The sequence below is a fragment of the Populus nigra genome, chromosome 1 (genome assembly GCF_951802175.1).
Source record: "Populus nigra chromosome 1, ddPopNigr1.1, whole genome shotgun sequence".
NCBI lineage: Eukaryota > Viridiplantae > Streptophyta > Magnoliopsida > Malpighiales > Salicaceae > Populus > Populus nigra.
In genome coordinates, this window is record NC_084852.1 from 23,438,639 (window position 1) to 23,463,324 (window position 24,686).

At 36.9% G+C, this 24,686-nt stretch overlaps 1 protein-coding gene across 1 annotated transcript; it reads right to left on the minus strand.

Annotated features, from left to right (window-relative positions):
* Window positions 1-7,919: 7,919 nt before the first annotated feature.
* On the minus strand, window positions 7,920-16,358 carry LOC133705170 (DDT domain-containing protein PTM-like). Its single transcript, XM_062130300.1, has 9 exons — window positions 14,268-16,358; window positions 13,547-14,161; window positions 12,012-13,116; window positions 11,165-11,453; window positions 10,930-11,054; window positions 10,275-10,735; window positions 10,070-10,098; window positions 9,333-9,959; window positions 7,920-9,160 (listed from the first exon to the last, which is right to left on the minus strand). The coding sequence occupies exons 1-9, from the start codon at window positions 16,079-16,081 to the stop codon at window positions 8,727-8,729; spliced, it is 5,499 nt and encodes a 1,832-aa protein (XP_061986284.1). The 5' UTR covers window positions 16,082-16,358; the 3' UTR covers window positions 7,920-8,726.
* Between the last annotated feature and the right edge of the window lie 8,328 nt (window positions 16,359-24,686).

The following is a 24,686-nucleotide window of genomic DNA, read 5'->3' on the forward strand; positions in this document are numbered from 1 at the left end:
GAAAATGGTGGTGAATATAGGGGTCCTTTTGAGAAGTACTGCAAGGAACATGATATCAAGTTGGAGAAGACAGTTCTTAAGAATCCATAGCACAATGGAGTGGCTGAGAGAATGAACAGAATCATTGTTGAAAGAATTAAATGTATGCTCTCTCATGCAAAGCTGCCTAAGTCCTTTTAGGGTGAGACAATGAAGACTGCAATTGCCATGATCAACCTTTCTCCAGCAGTTCCTCTTAAATTTGATGTTCTAGATAGAGTTTGGAAAGGAAAGGATGTTTCTTATGCATACTTGAGAGTGTTTGGATGCAGAGTGTTTGTACATGTTTCCAGGGATAAAAGGTCTAAGCTTGACAACAAGACAAAACAATGTATTTTCTTAGGCTCTAAAAATGATGAGTTTGGTTAGGTTGCGGGATCCGAAGAAGAAGAAAATTATTAAAAGCAGAGATGTTATCTTCTTTGAAGATCAAACCATTGAAGATTTTGAGCAGAAGAAAAAAAACAGAGTCTACTATTTTTATTCCATCTAATTTGAATCCAAGACCTACTCTACAGTAATCTTTGATGCCTGTTAATCATGAGGGAGATTTGAAAAATGATGATAATGATGGTTTTCTTAGTGAGCCATTAGTTGGTGATCTTGAGTCAACCAATGGTGATATTGATGTTATTCCTGAACAAGTTTTCAAAAAGCTCTAGATGAGCCACAATTGAGGAGGTCAACTAGACTTCGCCAACCTTCCACCAAATATTCTCCTCATAAGTATGTATTGGTTGCTGATGGGGGAGAGCCAGAATGCTTTAATGAGGCTATGTCACATGAGAAGAAAAGTGAGTGGTTGAAAGCAATACAATAAGAGATGAAATCTTTGCATGAAAACCATACTTTTGAGTTAGTGAAGTTTCCTAAAGAAAAGAGAGCACTTAAGAATAAATGGGTGTTCATGTTGAAAATTGATGAACATTGCTTACAACCAAGGTACAAGGCAAGATTGGTTATGAAAGGTTTTGGTCAGAAGAAAGGTATTGATTTTGAAGAATTGTTTTCACTAGTGGTTAAGATGTCTTCAATCCGAGTTGTGTTTGGTTTAGCTACTATGAATCTTGAAGTTGAACAACTTGATGTGAAAACTGCATTTCTCTATGGTGATTTAGATGAGGAGATCTATATGGAGTAGCCTGAAGGGTTTGAAGCAAAAAAGCAAAGAGCAGTAGTTTGTAAGTTGAAAAAGGTTTATATGGGTTAAAACAAGCTCCAAAACAATGGTACAAAAAGTTTGATTCTTTCATGGTGGATCATTGTTATTATAAGACCACTTCTGATCATTGTGTATTTATGAAAAGGTTTTCGGATGGAAACTTTATTAATCTCTTATTGTATGTAGATGATATGCTGATTGTTGGCCATGATGCTAAGAAGATTCAGATTTTGAAAGAAGAGTTAAGCAAGTCTTTTGCAATGAAAGACTTAGGACCGACAAAACAGATTCTTAACATGAAGATCACATGTGACAGAAAGAAGGAGAAACTTTGGTTATTTTAGGAGAGATATGTTTAAAAGGTACTGGAGAGATTTAACATGAACAACTCCAAACCTGTTTGTTCTCCACTTGCAAGACATTTTAAACTAAGTTCTATACAATGTCCTTCAAGTGATAAGGAAGAAATGAGATGAAAAAGGTTCCTTATGCATCCGTAGTTGGTAGCTTGATGTATGTCATGGTTTGTACAAGGCCGAATATAGCTCATACAGTTAGTGTGGTTATTCAGTTCCTCTCCAATCCTAGTAAAGAACACTAGTCAGCAGTGAAATGGATACTCAAGTATTTTGAAGGTACTTCTAGTTTTAGCTTATGTTTTGGCAATAATAAACCTGTGTTAGATGGATACACAGATGCAGATGTGGTTGGTGATGTAGATTCTAAAAAGTCCACATCAAAATACTTGATGAAATTTACAAGGGGAGCAGTCTCATGGCAATCAAGGTTGCAAAAATGTGTTGCATTATCCACTACAGAGGCTGAATATATTGCTCTTATTAAAGGGGACAAAGAATTGTTATGGATGAAGAAGTTTTTACATGAACTTGACCTAGTTCAAGAGAACTTTATGTTGCACTGTGACAGTTAAAGTGCAATCCATCTTAGTAAACATCTTATTTTTCAGTCTCGATCAACGCACATTGAGGTTAGATATTCATGGATTCGAGATGCTATAGAGATGAAGTTATTTGTTGTTGAGAAGATTTATATTGATAATAATACGTCAGATATGATGACCAAACCTCTATCGAGAGAGAAGTTTGAGTTTTGTAGAAGGGAAGTAGGCTTGATAGAGCCTCATAAATTGAAGTTTACAAGTTGATTGCTGGTATGGTGAATTCCTCATATGGTGCGTGAGTGGAAGATTTGTTGTGTGTGGTCCCATACCATGTAATGAAGAGACCACTATATTAATTGGCAAGAGACAGCATGACTGCCTCTTTGAATTAAAAAAAACAAAAATGACTACTGTAGCGGCAGAAGTGAATTAAAAGAGCAAAAACATAACAGAAAGCACGAGAGAAACAAAGGAAGAAGAGGCAGTTGAACCGTATGTCTTCATTCTTTGATTTCCAGCTCGTTAACCGTTAGATTGAGCTAATATTTTGATAACAACTTCTAGACACGTTACTCTTCATTGTGAATGGTTGGATCGAAGATTGGTGGTGTATACGCTAATCGTTTTGTTAGAAAACAGGGCTGTCAGTGTTGTGAGTTTTTCTTAAACACTTCTCTCTTTAATCTTGTTGTATTCCAAGAGTAGATTGTTCTTGATGATATGCATGTTGTAGCCCTTAGTTAAATCTAAGGAAAAACACTTGTGAACCTTTTATTTGTTGATAGTGGAAGTTTTTTAGGTAGACTACGGTCCCGTGGTTTTTCTCACATCGGGTTTTCCACGTAAAAAATCTGTGTTGATTTATGTGTTTGATTGCATTATTTTATTGATTAGGTGATCCTATTTTTTATTGCACAAAAAAGGAAAAGGATTGGGACTTGTGAATTATGAATTGTGATTTAGCAAGATTGGTATTCAGTTGTTCCTTGTTTTTCCCAACACCTACATCTCTACTTAGCTTTGTGTATATAACTTGTATATCTCTAACAACTTTACATCTCCTGTATATCTCTAATAGGACTCCTATGTATATCTTCTGATATCTTTGGTTTCAAAAATAGAATTTTACCAATGAAGTTTTATTTCTCCAAGTTAATCTGTATATCTCCATATTATTTTCTTCAAGGTTCATTTCTTTTGGTCACTTTCTCCAAGATAATGTTTAGTTAATTCTCCATGTTAATCTTCATATCTCCATGTTATTTTCTCCTAGGTTTATTCTTCTGATTGCTTTCTCCAAGTTAATATTTGGTTATTTTCTCCTCGATAATATCCATATCTCCATGTTATTTTCTCAGAGGTTTATCTATCTTGATTATTTTCACCTGAAATTCCAAATTTTTCTCAGCCTAGATCAAACCAAGCTAAATAGTAGCTCGGTCAAACCAAGCTATACTTAATTCCTACCCAACTTAAAACATTTCTTCAAGTTGGATAATTTTTCTCCAATTTAAACCCATAATCAATTTCCCTTGAAATTATTAATCTCTAAATTACACTCAGTTATACTCCAAAAATAGATGGCCAAGTGATAAATTCTACTTTCTTTTATTCATTACCAAAACATACACACCACTATACTACATAGAAAATACAACATTACATAATAAAATACAACTCCAAACATATCAAACAAAATATAAGTAATGTTTGTGGTCTTTTATTCTTGTTTTAGTTCATTAGACAAATGACATTCAAAGGCTTCCTAGCTCTCCTAAGTTAAATCTCATTAAAAGAAAACACATTAACATGAAACAAGTGGGAGAAGCTGCATTAATGTTTTGAGAACTGTATTAGAAGTGAAGGTATTCCATCATGTCAACCAATCTATCTCCCACTACTGTTGTAAGTGTGAGACTATTGTTGTAAGCAGTTTTAAAGTCAGAAGGACTATCTCCTAGTGCTTGCAAATGTGAACATTCTCCTTGTAATCGAGTCACCTCACCTTATGTATAGACTAGTTCATTTTGCACACTAGCTAGTGCACTCTAAGCATCAGAAGATATCTTCCCAAGCTTCTTAATTTTATTCTTACAACTAGCCACTTCTCATTTAGACTTAATAATGACAACACGAAGAAATGTGAGCTCTGTAAAAGTATCTCTTTTGTGCGCAGGGAGTGATGGGTTGACTATCGTCCACGAAGACTCTACTCTGCATGAGCTTGTTTCTCCTTATAAGTTATAATTTCCTAATGATCTAGTATCAAAGATTTGATTATGTGCTTACGTTCTCCTTCCCATCTTCAGAGCGATCATGCCTGCATTTGAAAATCTTGAAGAAAAAAACTTTTATTAGTAATGGTAAAAATAATAATAAAGAGATCAAGTTGCTCCATACTCATATGGAAAGTTACGGACAGGTTGCTAGTCAATTGATGGGATAAATTACCTCCTCCAAATCATTGTACATCCAAGGAAAACTAAGATATTTTAGCAAAAATATCTAAATCTTGGCCATGACTATCTACTGTTAAAGGATTATCCCTAAATATAAAAGACATAAAATCTCTCATATCAATGTAGATTACCTTTCCAGGGGTTGAAACCCTACCAATAAAGGTTTCTCTGGATGGAGACCATAACCACTAGTAGTTAAATAGTTTACAAAGTTTCAATTGGATGGACAATGAAACCAAAGATGAGAAAAGGTGCTAAAAACAGTGCTACCATTCAAATTTTTATCGTCAGGAATGTTAATAGGACTTGTTGCAGTATGCACAGGACTTGGTGTGGCAAGGTTAGAGGTAACAACGTATGCAGAGCTTAGTAATGGACTTGGCATGGATGTCATTAATGTCATGGGAGAATTAGGTAGGAAAGGTTGTGAACTACGTCTTTTCTTACTCTTTTAGCACAGAGCATACCTGATCCCAACTGTATTCATATGAATATAGGCATCTGTCTCACCACCGAGCCCTACAGGCTACCACCCCAAACACAGAAAAGGACCTCTGCTTATTTTATTATATAACAATATCACTTCTTATAATCATTTAACCATGTCTTTAAACAGCAGTATCATATCTGTTCCCTCAATGAATATTCTCCTGCCCTTATGAACCTGTTTTTGATCTGACCAAGCGATATCAGTTGTAAGGGAGAAGGGGAGTTATGACCTGCACTTGACTTGAGTGTATTAAACCTGGAAACTCCTCACTTGACAGAGGGGAATAGCCTTTGGGTTACAGCCATTCATTCCCTAGGTTTTTATTTCGCAAAGACTCCTAAATTTTTTCGATTGGAGGGCCAATTCACATGACAAGTAATTGCTGCATGGTACCTGGGTCTTTGCATATTCAGTCTCTTCCTCGACCATTTTAAGAACTTGATTACTATGTTCCTGAAATTGTGTTGCAATTCCAACAGCGGCAACACGATCTTCAAGAATCATTGGAAGATCCGCGCTGCAGAGGAATTGTGTCGTTATTGAATGGGTAAGAATTAAACAAAGGACAAGGAACTCTCTCCACTGCTTAAATGGAGGCACGTACCTCAAATTAAATGGAGGCACGTACATGGTTATAGTCTTTCAACTTAATGACAAATTTCTCTTAATGATATCTTGCGACAAGTTCACCTCTTTTCCAGATTTCTCGAGCATTTGAAAGCAGTTCAGTGTAGATATCAGGTGCTAAAAAGTCATAACTGATAATATTCTAACGAAAGCTAAATGATTTGGAAAAATCAGATTAATAAATTTTTTATTATGAAATGCAATAATTTCACTTCTAATTTTTTATTTTATCTTTCATGAGATGTTTTTTTTTTTATTGTTTGCATCTATCTTCTGACAATTAAAATATATAATTATTATTTATTTGTTTGTTGTTTGATTGAGTCAGAAAAGAGTTGTTAAACCTAAGCTCATTAGATATATATAGATAACAGATTTAAGAATCTTGAAACTAGTATGATTATCAAATTCAAAATACTTAAAATATTTTCTATACTCTTAATATTTTTTTTATATTTTAAAAAAAATTATTATTAATCCATTACCGAACGTGCATCAATATCCTAGTGTACATCATCCTCCGACACTTTCTCCTAACTTGCTATCGGAACTTGTTAACACCCCTATAACCCCCAACTCAACACAATAACCACCACCTCACGCACAAAAAGAAGTAAAGCATTGTTTCGGTCACTTATCTACAGTAACACAAGTAATATATCCCTACAAGAACCAACCCATTTCAGTAAAACCACAACACAAACAAACAAACAAACAAACAAAATAATTTAAACCCAATTGACCCTTTTACAAGCAAAGGTAAATTTGGAGGTAAAAAGGAACAAAACTTTTTTTATCATCGATATTGAAGAGAGAGAGACCTGGCCAACAACGGCGGCTAAAGGGAAGTACTGTCTTCCATAGGAAGATGACTCCAGCTTCTCAGTGGTCGGAGTAGCAACAACAGCACCATTGCCAGACTCAAGAGTCACAGTAACGACAGTGAGAGTGTCTTTTCTTGGGGTTGGAAGCATAAGAAAATGAAGAGGTAGGAGAAAGCTGGGAGTGTAATTTGAGTCGAGAAAAAAGAGTGCAGAACAAGAAGATTGAAGATAAAGAGTGAAGAAGTAGATGTACGAGAGAATGTCATTGTTTAGTTTTCTTCAACTTGAAAGAACAAAAAGTTAAACGTCTTTCTTTTTGGTTTTGGTTGAGGTTTCTTAGCTGTTACATGATCTTTTGTAGATTGCTCTCTTCCCTTTGTTGATCATGTCCTGTAATCTTCTGCTCTCTGTCTCTCTATCTCTCTTGGCACTTATTGTGGTGTGTTATGGATGACTTTCATTCCTTTATTTACTTATTATTCTTTTATTTTCACAATAAAATGGCTCATCTGGGCTGGGTGGGTCAGGGCAGTTCATATAAAAATCAGAATGGCAGAATTGGGGTAGCTCCATCGCTTTTCACCGCTTGTTATATATTAGACTATTAGCATTTGATTTTCTTTTAATGTGCTAGTTACTGGAGTCTTTGTTATTGATGCATTTCAGTCACTGATTGCAATGCTTAGTTTGAGCATATGACTTCTCAGTTCTTTTGCTTCCATAGAGAAGAATGGCTGAGATGTTCCTTCAAGGTTTGTCTAACAAGTGGGAACTGCAATCGGTTAGGTAACTATAGATGTGGTCAGATAACATTAGCTCCAGGAAGGTTGAAAGGAACAAATTGCACACACAAACACAAAAAAAAGACCTGGTATGAGTACTAGCATCTTCTACTTTCTTCCAGCTTTGGGTGGGGACTGGGAAGGTTGAGAAGTTCACAACAACAGTGCCTTGGCCGTATTGCAACAAAACAATCACAAATGGCGAATGATATATCTGGGGCGGAACCAAGGGAATTACTTTGCAATTGTCGTTCTCGCAACCCCACAAGAGGAGGAAAAAGGCACGTGAACCACCGCACCACAATGCTGCATAACAAATGAAATTATCATACCAATTTTCTCCAACTGCACCTATGTGAGATACAGATAACTCAACACTCAACAAGACGAAATCCCAAGTGGCTGCTGAATATCTGAAATAAAAATTATTGCAACCTCCACGAAATTAACTGTTGCACTTTGTTGACAAGCAATCCACACACACACAACTATACATACACCTTGACATTCTACCATATTTACAACGTGTTCCATGCATGCCAAATTGTGCGCATATCCACATAAATACATGCAAGTTAGTGTTCCACTGTTCCATACAAATTGAATCCACTAGTTGATATGAATTGAAGGTGATCGAAACAAATATGCACACATGAATTCCATTTGACTATACTGATGTGATATTTACACAAGTTTCAATGGTTAACAACTACTTTTCAATAGAAAATCAATCTGACAAAAAAAGAAGAGGTTAAAAATCCAAATACTGAACTGCTACCACAACTCACTAGGTTATAGAACTCCCACAAAACCCGTTGCTAGCAATTCCAAGTCTCAAGCCCTCCTGATTAACCTAATCTTACTTGCTAGCTATGGGGACAGGAAAAAATCTTCATTAAAAAAGAAAAATGCCATCAGACCTGGTAAAAAGATGCTCCTACGCTTCCCAAGCACAAACTGATTGAATTCCATCCTGACATGGGGCAATCTTCATACAGATTGAATGCTGTTAGAGAAACTACCTCCTCGAATAAACTCCTTATTTTTAGTTTCAAAGAATCTTCTGGTTGTATTTTATAATCTTCTTCCATGAATTTCAACATTAGAAGATTTACAAGTAACTCTGAACCTGAAATAATTCTAGCCTCTACTGTTACTGTCTCACCAGTTAAATGATTGACTGTGGATCTAATCTACACTTGTTTCGCTGTCATCTTACAATTCAGTTGATGCCATGAATGATTGTGGTTGCATCTTGATGGAGTCTAAAAAGGATCCATCAATGGGTGATTCAGGGTGGGCGTTGTTAAGCTATCCTTTGCACCATCCGATCCTAATGAAGCCAACTCAGTTTCTATCAAATCCACTTCAACCTTGTAGGAAGAGAGCAGTGCCGCATCATGAGAAGTTACATTAGCATCATCTCCTGATTTAATCGTGTTCTATTTGACCATATGATTTTCATTAGATGATGTTATTAAATCTGGTTTCAAATTCTCATTAGAAGTTTGAAGTGCGTCAGAATTCTCCGTCACATTATCAAGTGCATGCCCATTTTCAGCTCCCAACTTAGACTCGGATGCAAAACTCTGATTCGAATCCAGACCAGTACCTAATTGCCCCTCCACATGAACAGACTCGTCAACAGGAAGTAAACCTGAATGATCCTCCTCTAGATGTAGGATACTATCCGTCCCTTCCTTGGGGAAATCAATCTCAACATCATTTTGTACCTCACCTATTTCAAACTCATGGCTTGTGGCTGCTGCATGCGGGCAGATGGGAGGAGTCTTCTCAAGGCACATATGGCACCTAAAACCAATAAGTTTATTTATGTTCTCCGCATCAAGTCCAAAAGCATCTCCATGAAACCATTCTGCATAACAAATGTTAGAATGAAAACATCACTATGAAAAATAAAAAAATAAAAACAAAAATAAAAAAGCAGAAGGAAACCTAATGTATCAGCATATATCATACTCTTCATTAGTTTTCAATAATTCAATTACCTAAATGGAAATGGGCATAAAGATAATAAACATAGTTACCTCCACACATCTCACAAGAAATATAATTCGAAATGGATGTAGATCCTGCTTCACAGCAAAGATGGCATTTGGGTTGATCATCAATAACACTATCTGATTGGGCAATATACCTTTTCTCCCTAAAATGTGCCACTCGTTCATCATCTGGCTTTCTAGACAACAGAAGACCATTAAGCCAGTAACTACAATAAGTATCTGTTCTCTTCCTATGCAATGAAGTACCCTTCTTCGGTTTCTTATTTGCCCCCTTTTTGGATTTGGCTGGTCTTCCTCTCTTGCATCCTAGAGCCTTCTTGTTCTGCAGTGCTTTCTGTTTAGCTTTCCTAGCCGAACGACGTAGTGGCACAACTGTAACCTTGTTGTTTCTTGATAGTATTGGTCGAGAACCCTTTAAGGCTTTTTTACTGTTCTTCAGTCGCACTGAATTTCTGTCTACAGTGGCCTTTTTTAATTTTCGCTCCTGAACTTTTGTGATCTTGCTATTTTTTCCTCTTTCATTGTCAATATTCACTGTTTTTGCATTTGTCTTCTTCACATTCTTTCCATAGTGGCACCGGTGGCATGTATATGTACATTTGGCCATGATGGCACCAGCAGACTTCCTCGCGTGCCTTTTGTGGAAAGATCCTGTAAATTGTATCATATTTGTAAGATACAAAATACAATGGAAAAGGAGTGAATGCCGATATCAGATTTTAATCATGTAATTATGGTGACAATAAGGAAGAACAGCTCACCCTTGCAAAGCTGACAGCACACAGCCTCCCTGTCAAGTGGTTAAACATCATAAAAAAGGAAATTAATATTTGCATGAAACAAATATTAAAAGGAACAAAAACAACCCACACACATCCACAAAGGAGTATAAAATTAGTTGCCATGCCATCAAATTTTAACAACGGACAACAAAAGAAAGAATTGAACATCTTAAGATTAAGTCACCTGATTAGAACATCTTTCTTACAATGCCCACACTGATGGTACTCCGATCTTTCTGCTCTTGCAAACAGATAAGAAAACCCTCTTTTCTTCAAGGGCTTATTCACTGCTGCACAAGCATCAGAGAGTTTCCCAGAACTTATCTTACTAGATCTGCGAGCAATTTTTTTCTCTTCAAAACTTTTCAAGAGATGCAAGGGGACATAAGATTCGTTTAGCCAATACTTCTTCCTTTCACTGGAGGATTCTTCAATCATAAACCCATTTTTTGAAACAACTTCAGGAATACATCTCCTCTTGCCAAAATCAAGAAGATACTTAGCACCTTCTTCTTCTACACACTTCCTGCGGATAATTACCTTCTTGAACAGCCTGAATGATTTTCTAAGTTCCTTGTCCAACATAGACAAAGGATGAGTGTTCTCAATTTCATCCCACCTAATATTCGAATCAAACTCTCTAACCTGGAAAGGTCATACAATTAAAATAAATAGATGGAACCAGTTAAAAGGAAGCTGAAAACAGACACTGTAATAAAAAAGCTGATTTTTGCAATTAAATGTCCTTGCCCCCACGTAGGTGAGATAAAGAGAACAACGCAGGAAAAAGAAAACCATGATCAAGAAAAGTGAAAGGAAATGAAAAATGAGCACCATACCTGCAAAGCAAGCTGTTCTGCAGTCGTTGATGACCCAACAGCAGCTTGCCAGGCAACATGTTTGCTTCTCTTTGCAAAATCTGAATTCTCAGGATATAATATGCCTGGTATCTTCATACAACCAGCTGCAGAATTTCAAACTTTGAACATATTCAGAATAATACTCAGTTGCCTAAAATGAAAAAACTACCACCCCCAAAAAATTGATAGAAGACATAGAAGAAGAAATTCAGACCTTGTCTAGCAGCCTTGGAAATCAAGGAGCAAGGTAAAACCTTCCAACTGAACAGCCGACGAGAAAGCCTACCACCCCTCCACCAAAACATACTCAATCCACTGGCAGAATTTGCACAGGGTTTTGACTCAAATTCTGTGGACCTAGCCCTTTTCCTGCCAATCCCATTCTTTGAAGATGCACGTGAAGAAGTAATCACAACATGAGAAGAAGATCCCATTGTGACACCAGAGTCCACGTATTTCACCCAGTCTGCTGAAAGTGCAAGACGCCGCACATTTGCCTCTAACTGCACAAAACCCATAACAAGATGAAGTTAAAGCAAATAGATCAAGGGATAACCATTGTAAATATTATTACAGCTTGCACCAACTTGGACCCTTCTGGACCAAGGAGACAAAGACTACCAACACAACTTGTAAGAAATCCTGGTTTCAAGACAACTGCCAAAAATCACTAGATAAATTCAATAAACAACTAAAAGAAATCAGGGTTTCAAGACAACATTGACTGTTCTAAATCAACTTATTGCACACAAGACCCCTAATAGGATGCTTCAGATTTGTTTGCAGCTGGGACTTCAGGTAATCCAACTGCACTAGATAAACAACTTATGCCAACAAAATTCATCAAAAATTATTGTAAAAACCCAGATGAACGTAAAATATAAGTTTGAATAACATTTTAAAATCAAGTGAGCATGGTTTAAAAGCTATCACACAAGATAGGCTCTAAATGTCAGTTTGAACCTTGAAATGAATCTGAGTTTGAATGAAAGAAATCTTGAAGAAATGAAAAGCAATAATAATTCTGCTCAGTGCTGACCAAGTTGAAAGAGGATCCTTACTTTTAGCAGTAAATGTTTAACAGACGCAATATCAGATGCCTTAAGAATGCTTTTACGCCAAAGCTTGGTATAATGCGGATTCAGCCATGGACCCAGTAGCAGCCCCTGAAGTCGATGTTCAATCAAGAGAATATGATATATTAAATCTATTAGATAGCCTTTCCTGATTCTTTTTGACTGAAGACCAATCGCCTCACTTTCAGAACCTTCCTGAATAGGACCCAAACTTGTATTAAACAAACAATCTGGCTCATCAGTGGTCGCTCTACAAGAGAAGCACCATCCACATTTTCCTTTCTGGACTTCAGCATTTAGACAGGGAATGCTTGACCAACGGAACTTGTTGGATTTCTTCAAAATGACCTTCATCTGAGCTAAAGCCATTTCCTCATCTGATTTTATGGAGTTTTCAGTGGTCTTCTCTGATGGTTTAGACAATAACACATCTGCAATTGAAGCAGATGTATGGCCAAAACAGTAATAGTTTATGTACTCAGTTCCAGGCTGCACCTGTAATGTGACCTCAGCTTTTGCATTTCCAGCAGATGAAGGACATCTGGTAGGAGGAGGACATGGATTCTTTTCTCGTTTAATATCCAAACTGTTGGAAGTCATAGAATTGTCTCCCATGAGAGGGGACTTTCCTGGAACATCGGATTCATTTGAGAAGCCAGAAAATCTGTTAGAGCAGTCAGGCCCTTCTTTCTGAAAATTCTGGTTCCCTGAACTAATTTGGATGGTTTCAGCTGATCCTTCAGAACTCATACATGTCAGGCTCGCAGACTTTGAAAACTCAACATCAAGATGACCACAGCATCCATTAACAAACTTTCCAAGGTTTTGTCCATCAGCAGCCTTGATTTTAGTTGCACATGTATCGAAAGATGCCGAGGGACATGGGGGTATGAACATGTCTAAGCTTGTTGTATGCTTTAGGGAACTCAAACTGCTACTTGCTCCATATAAATGCATGTCCCAGTGCTTGTGGATAGCCTCCAAAATGCCACCATAAATCATCTCTGAAGACTTTAGCACTTCGATAACAAGACTAAGATGGTCCCTTTGGTAGTAATTGAATGAGCATTCAGTGTCACACGAATCTGACCTGCAAGATCAACAATACATGAAAAAAATATGCAAGTACTAAAGCAAGCTCACAGGCAGATGGGTCATAAAAATAACTGCAGCTCAAATACTACGACCACAATCACAAGCTTGTATCCCTAGATAATGGAAGAAACCATATCAAGTAAATAGTTATAGCTATTGCTAATGACATGCTAGACAATAACATCAGCAAGTGAAAAGATGTCTTGTGGCTTCTACCACTTAACAGTCTCAGAAATTTGTTTCCTTGAGATATTGATGGTCTTAAATTTTAAAACCTATATAAGAAAATACCAACTAAGCAAAACTTCATAACATAATATTTCACTTGCTCTATATTATTTTTGTTAAATACTGTGGACTGTATTCTACATACCACACCCAGCTACTCGTAAACAATAATAATAGCAACATTAGGAAAAACTTACACCAACAAGTAACCACAGCTGCTAAAATATAGCCGGTTGTAAGGATCAACTCCCAATAGCTCTGCTCCTCGAAGCAACTTTCGAGGTTTCATCCAAGGTTTCTGCCAGTCAATCGCACACTCGGGACAATACCAGTCACCCTCAGGCAAATAGTTATTGGCAACACCCACACACTTTGCATGATATGCGGCAGGACAACCATCACAGCATATTAAATTTCCATCCATCTTACAAAGGCAGCACTCATCACTATTCCAGTCATTAGTGCCATCAGCAGCATCCTCCGTTAGGCATGAGTTACCTGAGACATCCATCGCAGTCTTCCTTTTCTTGTAACCCCCAAGATTCACATTTCGATCAAAGTCCATGTCAGGGTCAGTTCCAGAAGATCTCCTATTAAGCTCCGACCTGATGGTTTCCGCCTCAATCATGTCATCACAAAGACACTTTAATATCTCCACCTTCACAGATACAGGTTGTTTGTGGTAGTCACTTCTGAACAGCTTCAATCTACTAAGATCAAATCCAGGTTTCAACCCTGAACCATGGATCAAGAGGTACTCAACCATGAAAACAGGCCACGTAATCAAGTCCAACAAACCCCAATCAAGGCTCCTAAATTGATAGTCAATTAAAAATAGTAAATATCAATAAACCTAAGTTTCAAATGAAAAGAAAATCAACTTCAACAAAAATGAAAAGTAAGGAGCAAAAGGAATACCTCAGGCAATTAGAAGCAGATTCAGAACCTTCATTTGAAAGGTTCTCCAAATGCTTTCTTAGAGTTTGCAGAATTGAAACATGAATACAGTCAAATAGTGAACTTGGAGAGTTAACCTTCACTGCGGCCACAAATTCCTCCAACCCAAATGGACTTAAAAACAACAAAGTGCTAAATGATCTTAAACAGGCATAAACTGAGAATAGGTCAAGTACAGGAATGCCACTCAAATCTAAACTCTGCGAAGAAGGAGGTAGTTGCAACTTAGGAGGAAGAACCACAGGCTCTTCAGACCATTCATGATGTGATTTAACAAGTTTTTCCTCCATTAATGCACTAACCACAGGAGACATTGATATATCATTTGACATGTCGTTTTTAGTTGACCCTCTACGAGCACTTCTTCTCAAAACGGTTGTTTCTTGCGTAGAATTCCCATTACCCAAAGGTTTTTTCCTCTTTCTAGCACTACCACTGACCTCTTTACATGAACTTCCAACATCACCTAAGTTCCCATCAACTCCCATTGTAAAAACATCCCCACCTGCATTAGCATCTGAAAGAACTATTGTTTCTAGAGTAGAATTCAAATTATCTGCAAGCTTTCTCCTCCTCCCGCGCCTCCTACTACCACTCTCCACCAAACATTCATCCCTAACAGCATTAGTATCCAAGAGAACAGTCACATCTGGAATAGAATTCAAATTATCTGCAAACTTTCTTCTGCTCCTCCCCCTCCTCTGACTCACACTCTCCTCTTTATAACCATTTGTTAAATCAATCACCTCAGGACAATCCTCCTTGACATCCTTAACATCCATCACTCCAACAGAATCACAAGCCCTAAAATCTTCACCAGAAACCATATTCAACTCCTCAATCCTTCCACCCAACTCTACACACGAATCATTAATAACATGAACTTCTTCCAGCTTCCCATTAGGAATTGCACTTTCAATATGACTTTTCTCAACTTCCCCCATCCTTGGAATCTCAAAATTTGGAGCCTCTTCCACTTGCCCTTCAAAACCATCATCCATCCCATCCTTAATTTCCTCATCAATCCCTAAATTCAAATCAAACCCACATTCCCTCTTTTGGGTCTCCGCAGCTTGACACTCCAAATCAAACTCCTTAATATTCTCATCAACATCACCACTCACATCCAAATTCAAGTCGATGCACTCCCTCTTCTTCCCTTCAAAATCAACACTTAAATTATTATTATTACTATGATTATGATTATGAATATGAATATGGTTATTATTATTATTATTATTATTATTATTATTATTACCCTCCTCTCCCTCCTCGTTTAAATCAAAATTAAACCCAGCATTCAAATCAAAAACCCCCTCTATCAAATTCTCCACAATCCCACTTCCTTTTTCTAGGGTTTCATTCAAATCGACATTAATATCAACATTTTCCCTCAAATCCCCACTAAACCCATCATTCAGATCAACATTTCTATTCATATCCAAATTCCCATTAGCCGCAACAACCCTAGAATTACCTGACTCTCCTCCGCTCTCGGGCTTCTTAGGGTCAGCACGGCGACGCTTCTTGGGCTTCCGGCCCAAACGAGGCTTATGGTCAACAGGCCCGACAACAGCAGCGGCAGCAGCAGCAACGGCCGCTTCTTTATCCTCTCCTACCAAAGAAGCAACATCAGAGAAACCAAGCTTCTCGAAATCGCCGCCCTCGTACTTGACCTCGAAGAAACCAGACGACGGGTCGTAGGATTGGACTGTTCCTTTGAAAACACCAAACCCTTTAAATTTCTTCTTGACTGATTTACCAACAAATTCCATTCTTTTATTTTCTTGTTCCGTACTTCGATCTCTGTTTTGACAAAAACATTGAGAAACTCGAATTAAGAAAGAATGGGAAATGCTGGGTTTTCTCTCTCTCTTAAAAAAATAATCTTGGAGGATTTTTTTTTTTTTAAGAGAGTTACGAGAGAGAAAGAGGGAGGAGCTTTGCTTTGAGCTTCTCTCTCTAAAAGTGGTTTAAACGTTCATAGAGAGAGAGGGGGGGGGGGGGGGGAGGTGACTTTTCTCTTGCAGGAGAAACGGGTCAAAAGTGGGTAGTTTGGACTTTGAAAAGAATATGTATCTTCTTATTACTACTTTACTGGTACAGGTACTGTTAGGGTTTTTATTATTGTTAACGATGGATAATTGTAATCTAAGACAGCCAAAATGCAAGTTCCTCAGTGTTTGCTCACAAATATTGTAAATAACCGCCATGTCTGGAAAAAGATAAAATGATGTAGAGAATTCTCATAGATAAAGGTAACCATATCAGGAAATTAAAAAAAAAAAAAAAAGTCTAGTTGAATTACTGTAGTATGCGAGGAGAATTATTATAATGAATTTGCTTTCATTGCTATTAACAATTGTCTTGACACTAAGGATAAAATTATAAGCAAATGTTATTTGAGAATTGATCGAGGCAAAGTTGTTTTTTAAATTTATATAATATATAATAAAAATATTATTTTGGCCTTGAAATTTAAAATAAAAGGATTTTTTTGTTAAAGGTTTTTTTATTTTTTTTTAATTTGCATAGTAAAATAACACTTATATCTTTGAATACTCAGAAAAATAGCCTTGTAGGAAGGGGTTTATTTGTCTTTGTATAATTTTTGTACTGTAAACTTACATAGTTAATCTTTGACTTTTTGAATTTAAAGAATGACTTTTAAGGGTGTTTTTGTCTTTGCGTCACGATATTTTTTTTAAATAGTGGTATGCCCTTGGGCTATTTTTTGTAATTCATCTTATTAAAATATTAATAAATCAATAAAATATGTTGACGTGTGTCTTGCACGTGTTAGCACGTCAGAGTCCTCTACGTTATTCTGGAGGCAGGTATGGACAATTACGGTGGCAAAAAAACCTATCATCATCTCATCCGATGCGCAAGGATGTGGCGCAACTGCTGGAGTGGTGCGTTCACCAAGGCGGTAGCAATTCGGTGACAATGGGGTTTTTTCTCTTGCCCTTCGTTTCTCTCTCTTAGGCCTTGGTTTTCGTGCTGGACTTTTAAAATTTTAGTTTTGTTCTCCATTTTGTATTTGTTTTAGATTTATTCATCATTCTTTTGATTTCTATTTGCTTTGATTTTAATGTTTCTTAAAGTTTATTTTTTTCAATTTCATCCCTCTTCGCATTTAATTTAATTTGTTTTTATTTACAATCTGATTCTTATTCTTTTGATTGTTGTCTTTTCATCCTTTGCATTTATTTTATTTTTTTATAATCCTTTAGAATTTTAATTCATTTTTTTTTCAAATTCTGGTCCTTATTTTTTTCATTACTCTTTTTCTATCTTTTTTGTCATTTATTTTGTTTTCAATTTAGTCCCTAATTAGTTTCTTTCAATTATTTTTTGGTACAAGATTTGGTCCTCATTTTTTATTTTTTTTATATAATTGAGGATTTTGCTTTGTGATTATTTTTGCCTTTTACAGGGTCGTCTCATTCTCATGACTCGGTTCATTAGTTTCAATGATTTACCTTGTTTGAGTTTAGTATTTTTTTAGATCCTTTTTAAAATATCTTTTTTTATTTTTATCATTTGACATTGACTTATTGGGCTATGAGCTTTGTGATTTATTCAACTTTTCTTTTTATGGGATTATCCCCATTTCATATCTTGTGTCGCAGGTTAGTCGGGTTAACATGACTTGACTCAATTTTTTTTAGATTGAATTGATTTTTTATTCGATTTTATTCTTTGCCATTAAATTATTGACCCTTAAGTGTTTTTATTGTTTCCACTTTTCTTTGCACGAGGTTATCTCAGGTGCGGGATGGTCAAGCATCTCGGCATCCCCTCACGAATAAACAGCGCTTCTAGCTTGATGGTGGCCTGAGTGGCGCATGTAGCCTTTTGTTTTTTTTTTTTCATTCTCTCCTACTTTATTTTCACGTTGGCTTTAAAAAAATTGAATCAACCCCTATGGTTTGTTACACTTAATATTTCATCGTTATTCTCTTTTTTACAGTTTTAAAATTTAAGAAAAACAATTATGGAATTAGGGGGTTTTTTCAATTTCATTGTTATTTTCTTTACTAAATTAAGATTTTTTTTTAATTTCACCGTAATAGATATTTTCACCTATCAGATTTGGTTTCTGTTCTTTTTATTGCTATTTTTTTAGATGGTGTTTGCAAATTTTTTTTGGCAATTTCATCATTCTTTTTTTTTCTATCAAATCTAATCTTTTTTTTATTGTATTTTTTTACCTTGCAAGAATTTTTTAGATTGATTTTTTTTATTTCATCCTCTAACATTTAATTAGACTGGTGTTAAGCTTTTTATTTTAGTCCAGATCTAGAATTTAACGATTTAAAATTTTTAAAAATTAACTCTGATTTATGAAGTTAACACGGATACAGGTTTCCGTGTTTTTTTGCTTTTTTTCAAGCTTTTTTTCCTATCTTTTACCATTTTGTTATTGTTTTTATTCGCTTTCTATGAGATTTTTTTGGTCAATTTTAAAATAACATGGGTCGCCTTGCTTTTAGTTTTTTTTTTATCTTTGTTAAATTTAGATTTTCTAAATAAATTTTGTTTTTGAATTGAATTAATTGATTTCTTCATCCAACATTTAATTTTTTTAGGTGTTGAACTCTTAGGTTGAGTCCGGGTCAAGAATTTAATTGATTGCAAATTTGAGAGTTTAACCTAGGTTTACAAGGTTTGCATCGTTTTGATATTTTTTTCTCCAATGAAAAATATGGTTGGCCTTATTTTGGTTTTTTATTAAATTAAATTTATTGATTGCATCCTTGACATTTAATTTGAGGTAATACTTGAAGGAATTTTCTTTTCTGAAATTAGTATTCTTTGTTTATTTACCTTTTTTTTTCTATTGAGTTATCCTGGTATTGTGTCTTGAGTTATGGATTTAGCAGGTTCATCAGGTTTGGCTCAACCATTTTTTTCATTGCTTTTTAATATTTTTAGATCTCGAGTCAATGATCATAATCTTGGATTTTATTTTTTAAAAAAAAATATGCATCGTCTCAATATCTTTTCTGCGATAAAAATAAGATAGGTCTGCAATGTTGCAGCCACCTATTAAATAATGATTGTCTGCTTGGTTCTGTTCACAGTTTTTGACAACCTCACTTAGTTTTATTGGTACTTTATTTTTTAATATTTTTTTTCATTATTTTTTTATTTCATCCTTCTACATTTTTATTCTAGGGGATTGACGATCATTATTTTTTGAGCTCTCTTTCTATGGTGTCGAGTTATGGATTTTTTTTTCTATTATTTAAAATCCAATAATAGCGTTTGGACATCGTTTTTTTGCGTTGCAGAAAAAATTGGCTCGGCTATCTAATGGCTTCTATATATACGCACAAGCTCTATTTGATCCATTTTTCATTTAACATAGATTAGGTCATGTGGTTAATTTGATCGCATGTGATGAAGTTCGTTACCCCATGGACTTGAAGGTCAAGCTGAAGCTTGAAATAAGATTGTTAATCTCTTTATTCTAGCAATTTGATATATCCTTCCTTGGAGGAGTGGCTAGTAGATCATGTTTGTTACTTGTAAAAAATCTCTTTTTATGTATTTGGAGACTCTCCGATGATTAAATTAATGCTAGTTCAGGTAGAGATCAATCATAATTTTGAGAAATGGATTTTTAGGATAGATATGTCATTGTAAAAAGAAAAAGAAAAAATTGGACATGCTTGAAGGTTATCCTTTTCCTTTTTTATAGCCCCTAAGCTCCCTCCTTTCGTTCTAAGGAAAATGGTAGCGTATTCGCAAAAGATTTTCATCTTGTCAAGATAAAAAAAAAGTCTCTTACATGTCAAGATAAGATATCTATGTCTTGTTAGGATAAAAATATCTCTGACTCGTCAAGATAAAATATCTCTGACCCATGGTCCCATCGGGAAGCTTAAGATCATTTTGGAGTTAAAGGTAGAATAGGCTTAACGTTGGTAGGTCTGGTAGATTGTTTGACTCGTAGATGTTAGAAGATTATGGGTTTAACAACTCATCAAACTCATACACGTCTAGGATTAATGTTTGGTTGAGCCCATATGTATTTGGGTCATAACCCTCTCTTTGACCATAGTTCTGAAAGACAGTCCCATACAAGCAAAAAACAATAAATGTTAATCCATCAAAAGCTCCTCAAATCTTTGGGTATCATATGCAAAGACTTTGAAAAAACTCTATCAGCGGCAAATAAGACCCTTTTTATCTTCTCCATAATATTTTATATGCCTTTCATGATACTGTTAGGATCCTCAAGTCTGTGTCTTCTTTTTCATAGGGAGAATGTTTGCCTCGGGGAATGAAAAGACGGCTAGCTTTCAATGTAATATTTGGGTAGTCTTCTCGAGATATGTGGTGATATGAAAGGTTATTCATCCAACAGTGGAGATGAAGGAATTTTTTTTCTTTATAAACCTACTTGTTCTTGCTTTTACCTTTCTTTCAATTTTACTTCATGTGATTTATGAAAGAAATCATGTGATTTATGAAAGAAAAAATTTCTTTCACAAAAAAAACCCTAAGTCACCTTTTATTTAATATAAGAAAAACTCATATAGACATCCCCAAGACCTTTTTCTAAATCTTTCCTTTGAATCAGAACTAATGAAGCATAGAAACACTAGACCTATTTTAAAAATAGAAACGCTTCATCCTCCAATGAGGAGTTCAGATTTCAACCAAAACTTGAAAAAAGTAACATGGGACATGGTTCCTTCATATTAGGTCCCACAATAAGAGTGTGTGCCATATTGGTTGCCTTCTTTGGTGAGAAAGAAAAGACAAGATCCACTCATATGAGTCATCTTTTACCCATACTAGAGAATTTCTAAAGAGAGGGAAGTTGTCTTGAATTCCTAAGGACGACATCCCCAATAGTATATGTGTTGTGGATATGAAATTTGTGGCTCGTCACCAACTTGGCGAGAGTATATGGCCCAAATACCTTACCCTGATGAGCGCATCATCCAATTAACCTTAGACATCTCTTATGGTTATTTCAAAATCATTGCCCTCATCTGCATGTATGCGATGAGATACTCCTTTCCTCTCCAAATATTCATAAGGGACGTGTTTAGCTATTATTAACTGGGTCCAGGCCAACTGCATCTAAATGGGTGGACAATCATGTCCTCCTTCAAAAAATTCTGCAGAATGGTTGGGCTCGAGCCCATGGTAAATGTTTTAGAAGTTACTACCAAATGGTCATCAACACTAATGGTGGTAAAGATATATGGTGGTTCTTTACCTTTACTAACAGGAGCAATGACACTATGAAAAACATGTTGGCTAGGAAGCCAGCGCTTATTAAGATATGGAGGGGGAGATGACTGGTCATAAGATATATTAGGATAACCAATCATTGAGAAAGATTGTAGCCAATTTGAGGTTATTCCCATTATTGGAGTGTCCCTCCACAAATTAAATAGCAAACCTCATCTGAGCTTAGACAAAGAAAACAACCATACTAGGATGGATTCGACCAGCACTAACTATGAAGTTGAAAAAATAGCCAAAGGATATTACCAGGCCATTTTTGAAGGTATAAAACCATCCTGTCATTTTCCTTTTTTTTCACCTCGTTGTAAAATCTAACCTTCATTTGTCCATAAAAGGCTGATAGCTAAAAAAGAAGATGCATTATGGAAACTGTCACGGGGTAATTTTTCGCTTCGCGAAGAAACCCGTGCGGCAGCCTAGTCCCTCGCTAGACTCAGCCTTCCCTCGCCAATCCCACTCGTGTTTGCCTAGTAACTAAGTGTTTCCCTCACCCAAGTTAAAAGACAAGCGGAATACACAAGAAAATAGGATAATCAAAGTACATAACAAGCTTTATAGGAACTCTTTCCCAACCTTTATTGATCTCATAAACAAATGAAACTTTACACAAATCCGTATGTGTGCTATGCACAAAGATAGCACTAAGTTGTGCTCTCAGTGGGCAGTCCCTTGCAAAGTGCTTCCCCTCGCAAATAAAACAGCCCGAACTTGATTTCGAGACCTTTTCTTTGCCCTTGACTTCTGACTTCCCATTGCCATCAGCCTGTTTAGGTTCTCCTCCACCAAGTCCTTTCTTCTTCTTTTTCATTTCATACCTGTCCATCATTGAGTATGAATCAGAAGATGCTCTAGCATTCCCTTTGCTAGCGCCTGCTCCAAAATCTGCCAATCCATTGGCAGCCGAAATGGCCGAAGACAAGTCTGAAACTTTCTGCCTACGTAACTCCAACTGTGCCCACGGCTGAAGTCCTGACAGAAAATTGAACATTCTGTCCTCCTCGGACATATTATCAATATCCAGAATTAAAGAACTGAATTTCTTCATGTAATCCCTTACCGACCCATCTTACCGCAACTTTTTCAAGTCTTCCCTTGCAATCTAGGACGTGTTGTTGGGCAGAAATTACTCTTTCAACTCACGTTTCAGAATCTCCCATGTCTCCACTTTTGGCCTACCAGCATTAAGATCCTCCTTGGACCTTGTCACACTGCGATGTCCACTTGTTCACCCACCCGAATCTTTGCCACGCTGAAGTACTGCTCCATGTCCCATAAAAAGTTCTCCAACTCTTTGGAACTCCGCACTCCATCGAATGGTTTCGGCTCTAGAACCTTAGGCTTAGAAGAGCCTGCACCCCCTGATGCAGCTGCGACTGCTTGCTTCAAGACAGCCAATTCTGCGTCCACAGCTTGCAACTTTCGGCTCATCTCTGCCGCAAGTTCTACATACTGTTCAATAGCATTCTCCGCGATTTCCATAGCCAACTCAAGTCGATCTTGAACTGAACGATCTTTTTCCTCAGGAATTTCGCCCATCCAGCCCTCTAGACGAAGCAATCTTTCTCGAATAGTCTCCATACCCGCTGGCATAAAGCTTCAGATATCAACTTCGCAAACTATCCCAATGATAACTTCAACAAACCACTCCTTTGATCTGCTGTCCATGGAACAGTCTCGTCGTTCTGCCAAGAATGCAACCGCACTCTGATACCAATTGCTCTGATACCAATTGTCACGGGGTAATTTTTCGCTCCGCGAAGAAACCCGTACAGCAGCTAGTCCCTCGCTAGACTCAGCCTTCCCTCGCCAATCCCACTCATGTTTGCCTAGTAACTAAGTGTTTCCCTCACCCAAGTTAAAAGACAAGCGGAATACACAAGAAGATAGGATAATCAAAGTACACAACAAGCTTTATAGGAACTTTTTCCCAACCTTTATTGATCTCGTGAACAAAGGAAACTTTACACAAATCCGTATGTGTGCTATGCACAAAGATTGCGTGCTACACCAAGCTACTCTCTTTAATCTCGTACTCTACATGCATACATAACTAAGAGCTACAACCACTATTTATAAACAAGCATGTGAGCTGCAAGGCTCACCCATGATCTCCTATTTTTAAGGACATAGTGGGACACTTTCTCCCCCATGATCTCCATGATCTTAGTGGCCTATTTTCCAGCAAGTGATGGGGCATGATCCCACGATCTCAGCAACTTGGAGAGCTCAATTATGCTCCCACGTTCTGCCCCCATGATGCTGCCACTTCACCCATGTTCTGCCCCCATGAAGCTGCCACTTCACCCACGTTATGCCTGTCCACAAGGCAGTCCCAACTGCCTGTTTTGCTGCGTCAGCTGTTGAGTCATTTGTATGCCTTGGACAATCCTTTGTCCAAGTTTTAGATCGTGCCAAGTCGAGCCCCTGACTTGCACAAGCTGTTGTACGCTGCCGAATTCGCATCTGCGTGCAGGCTGTCAGTGTCTTCGCTGCCGAATTCCTCGACAGTCCCAGTTCTCGTCAGCCTATGCCCCTTGACGAGTTTTCCTGCCTGGCTTGGACATTCCATCGTCAAGCCATGTTCGTCAACAATCTGCTCTGCCGATTTTCCTTTGACAAACCTACAGCCGTATAAATCTGCGCTGCCGATTTCTCCCACTGTTGGCATGGCTGCCAACACCCTTAGGCCCTGTTTTGGTCAGCCTGTCGAAGCGTGTACCTCGTGCACATTTGACACTGTTACAGAAACCTTCTATAAAGAGTTTTCTTAGAGGGTCTTTGTCTTGTGCCACTAGTGGAGGAAGAGGTAAAACGAGGATGAAAGACTCCTCCACCTTTATCAGAGAACTTTCTGCTCTTAAGGGCCTTGCCTCCATAGAGACAATAATGAAAGTTATAGCCCCTATATAAGCTGGGGGTCATTATTACTTTAATTAACGACATAAAAGGAGATTTTAGATTTTCTTTCTTTAAATTTAAGGATTGAACATTCAATATTCTCAAATTGAAACTATTAGACTAGATGACTAACATATGTTAGGGAGTGACATTTTAATCCGAGCAATTAAATGGATATAGTACTAAGTTGTATACACACATGCAAGC

Excerpts from the sequence above, each read along its gene's own strand:
- LOC133705170 (XM_062130300.1), bottom strand. The coding sequence starts at position 16,081 with ATGGAATTTGTTGGTAAATCAGTCAAGAAGAAATTTAAAGGGTTTGGT. Across the intron at positions 13,117-13,546 it reads AGCTGTGGTTACTTGTTGGT|GTCAGATTCGTGTGACACTG; the intron begins GTAAGTTTTTCC and ends TTGATCTTGCAG. Across the intron at positions 10,736-10,929 it reads CAGAACAGCTTGCTTTGCAG|GTTAGAGAGTTTGATTCGAA; the intron begins GTATGGTGCTCA and ends TGACCTTTCCAG.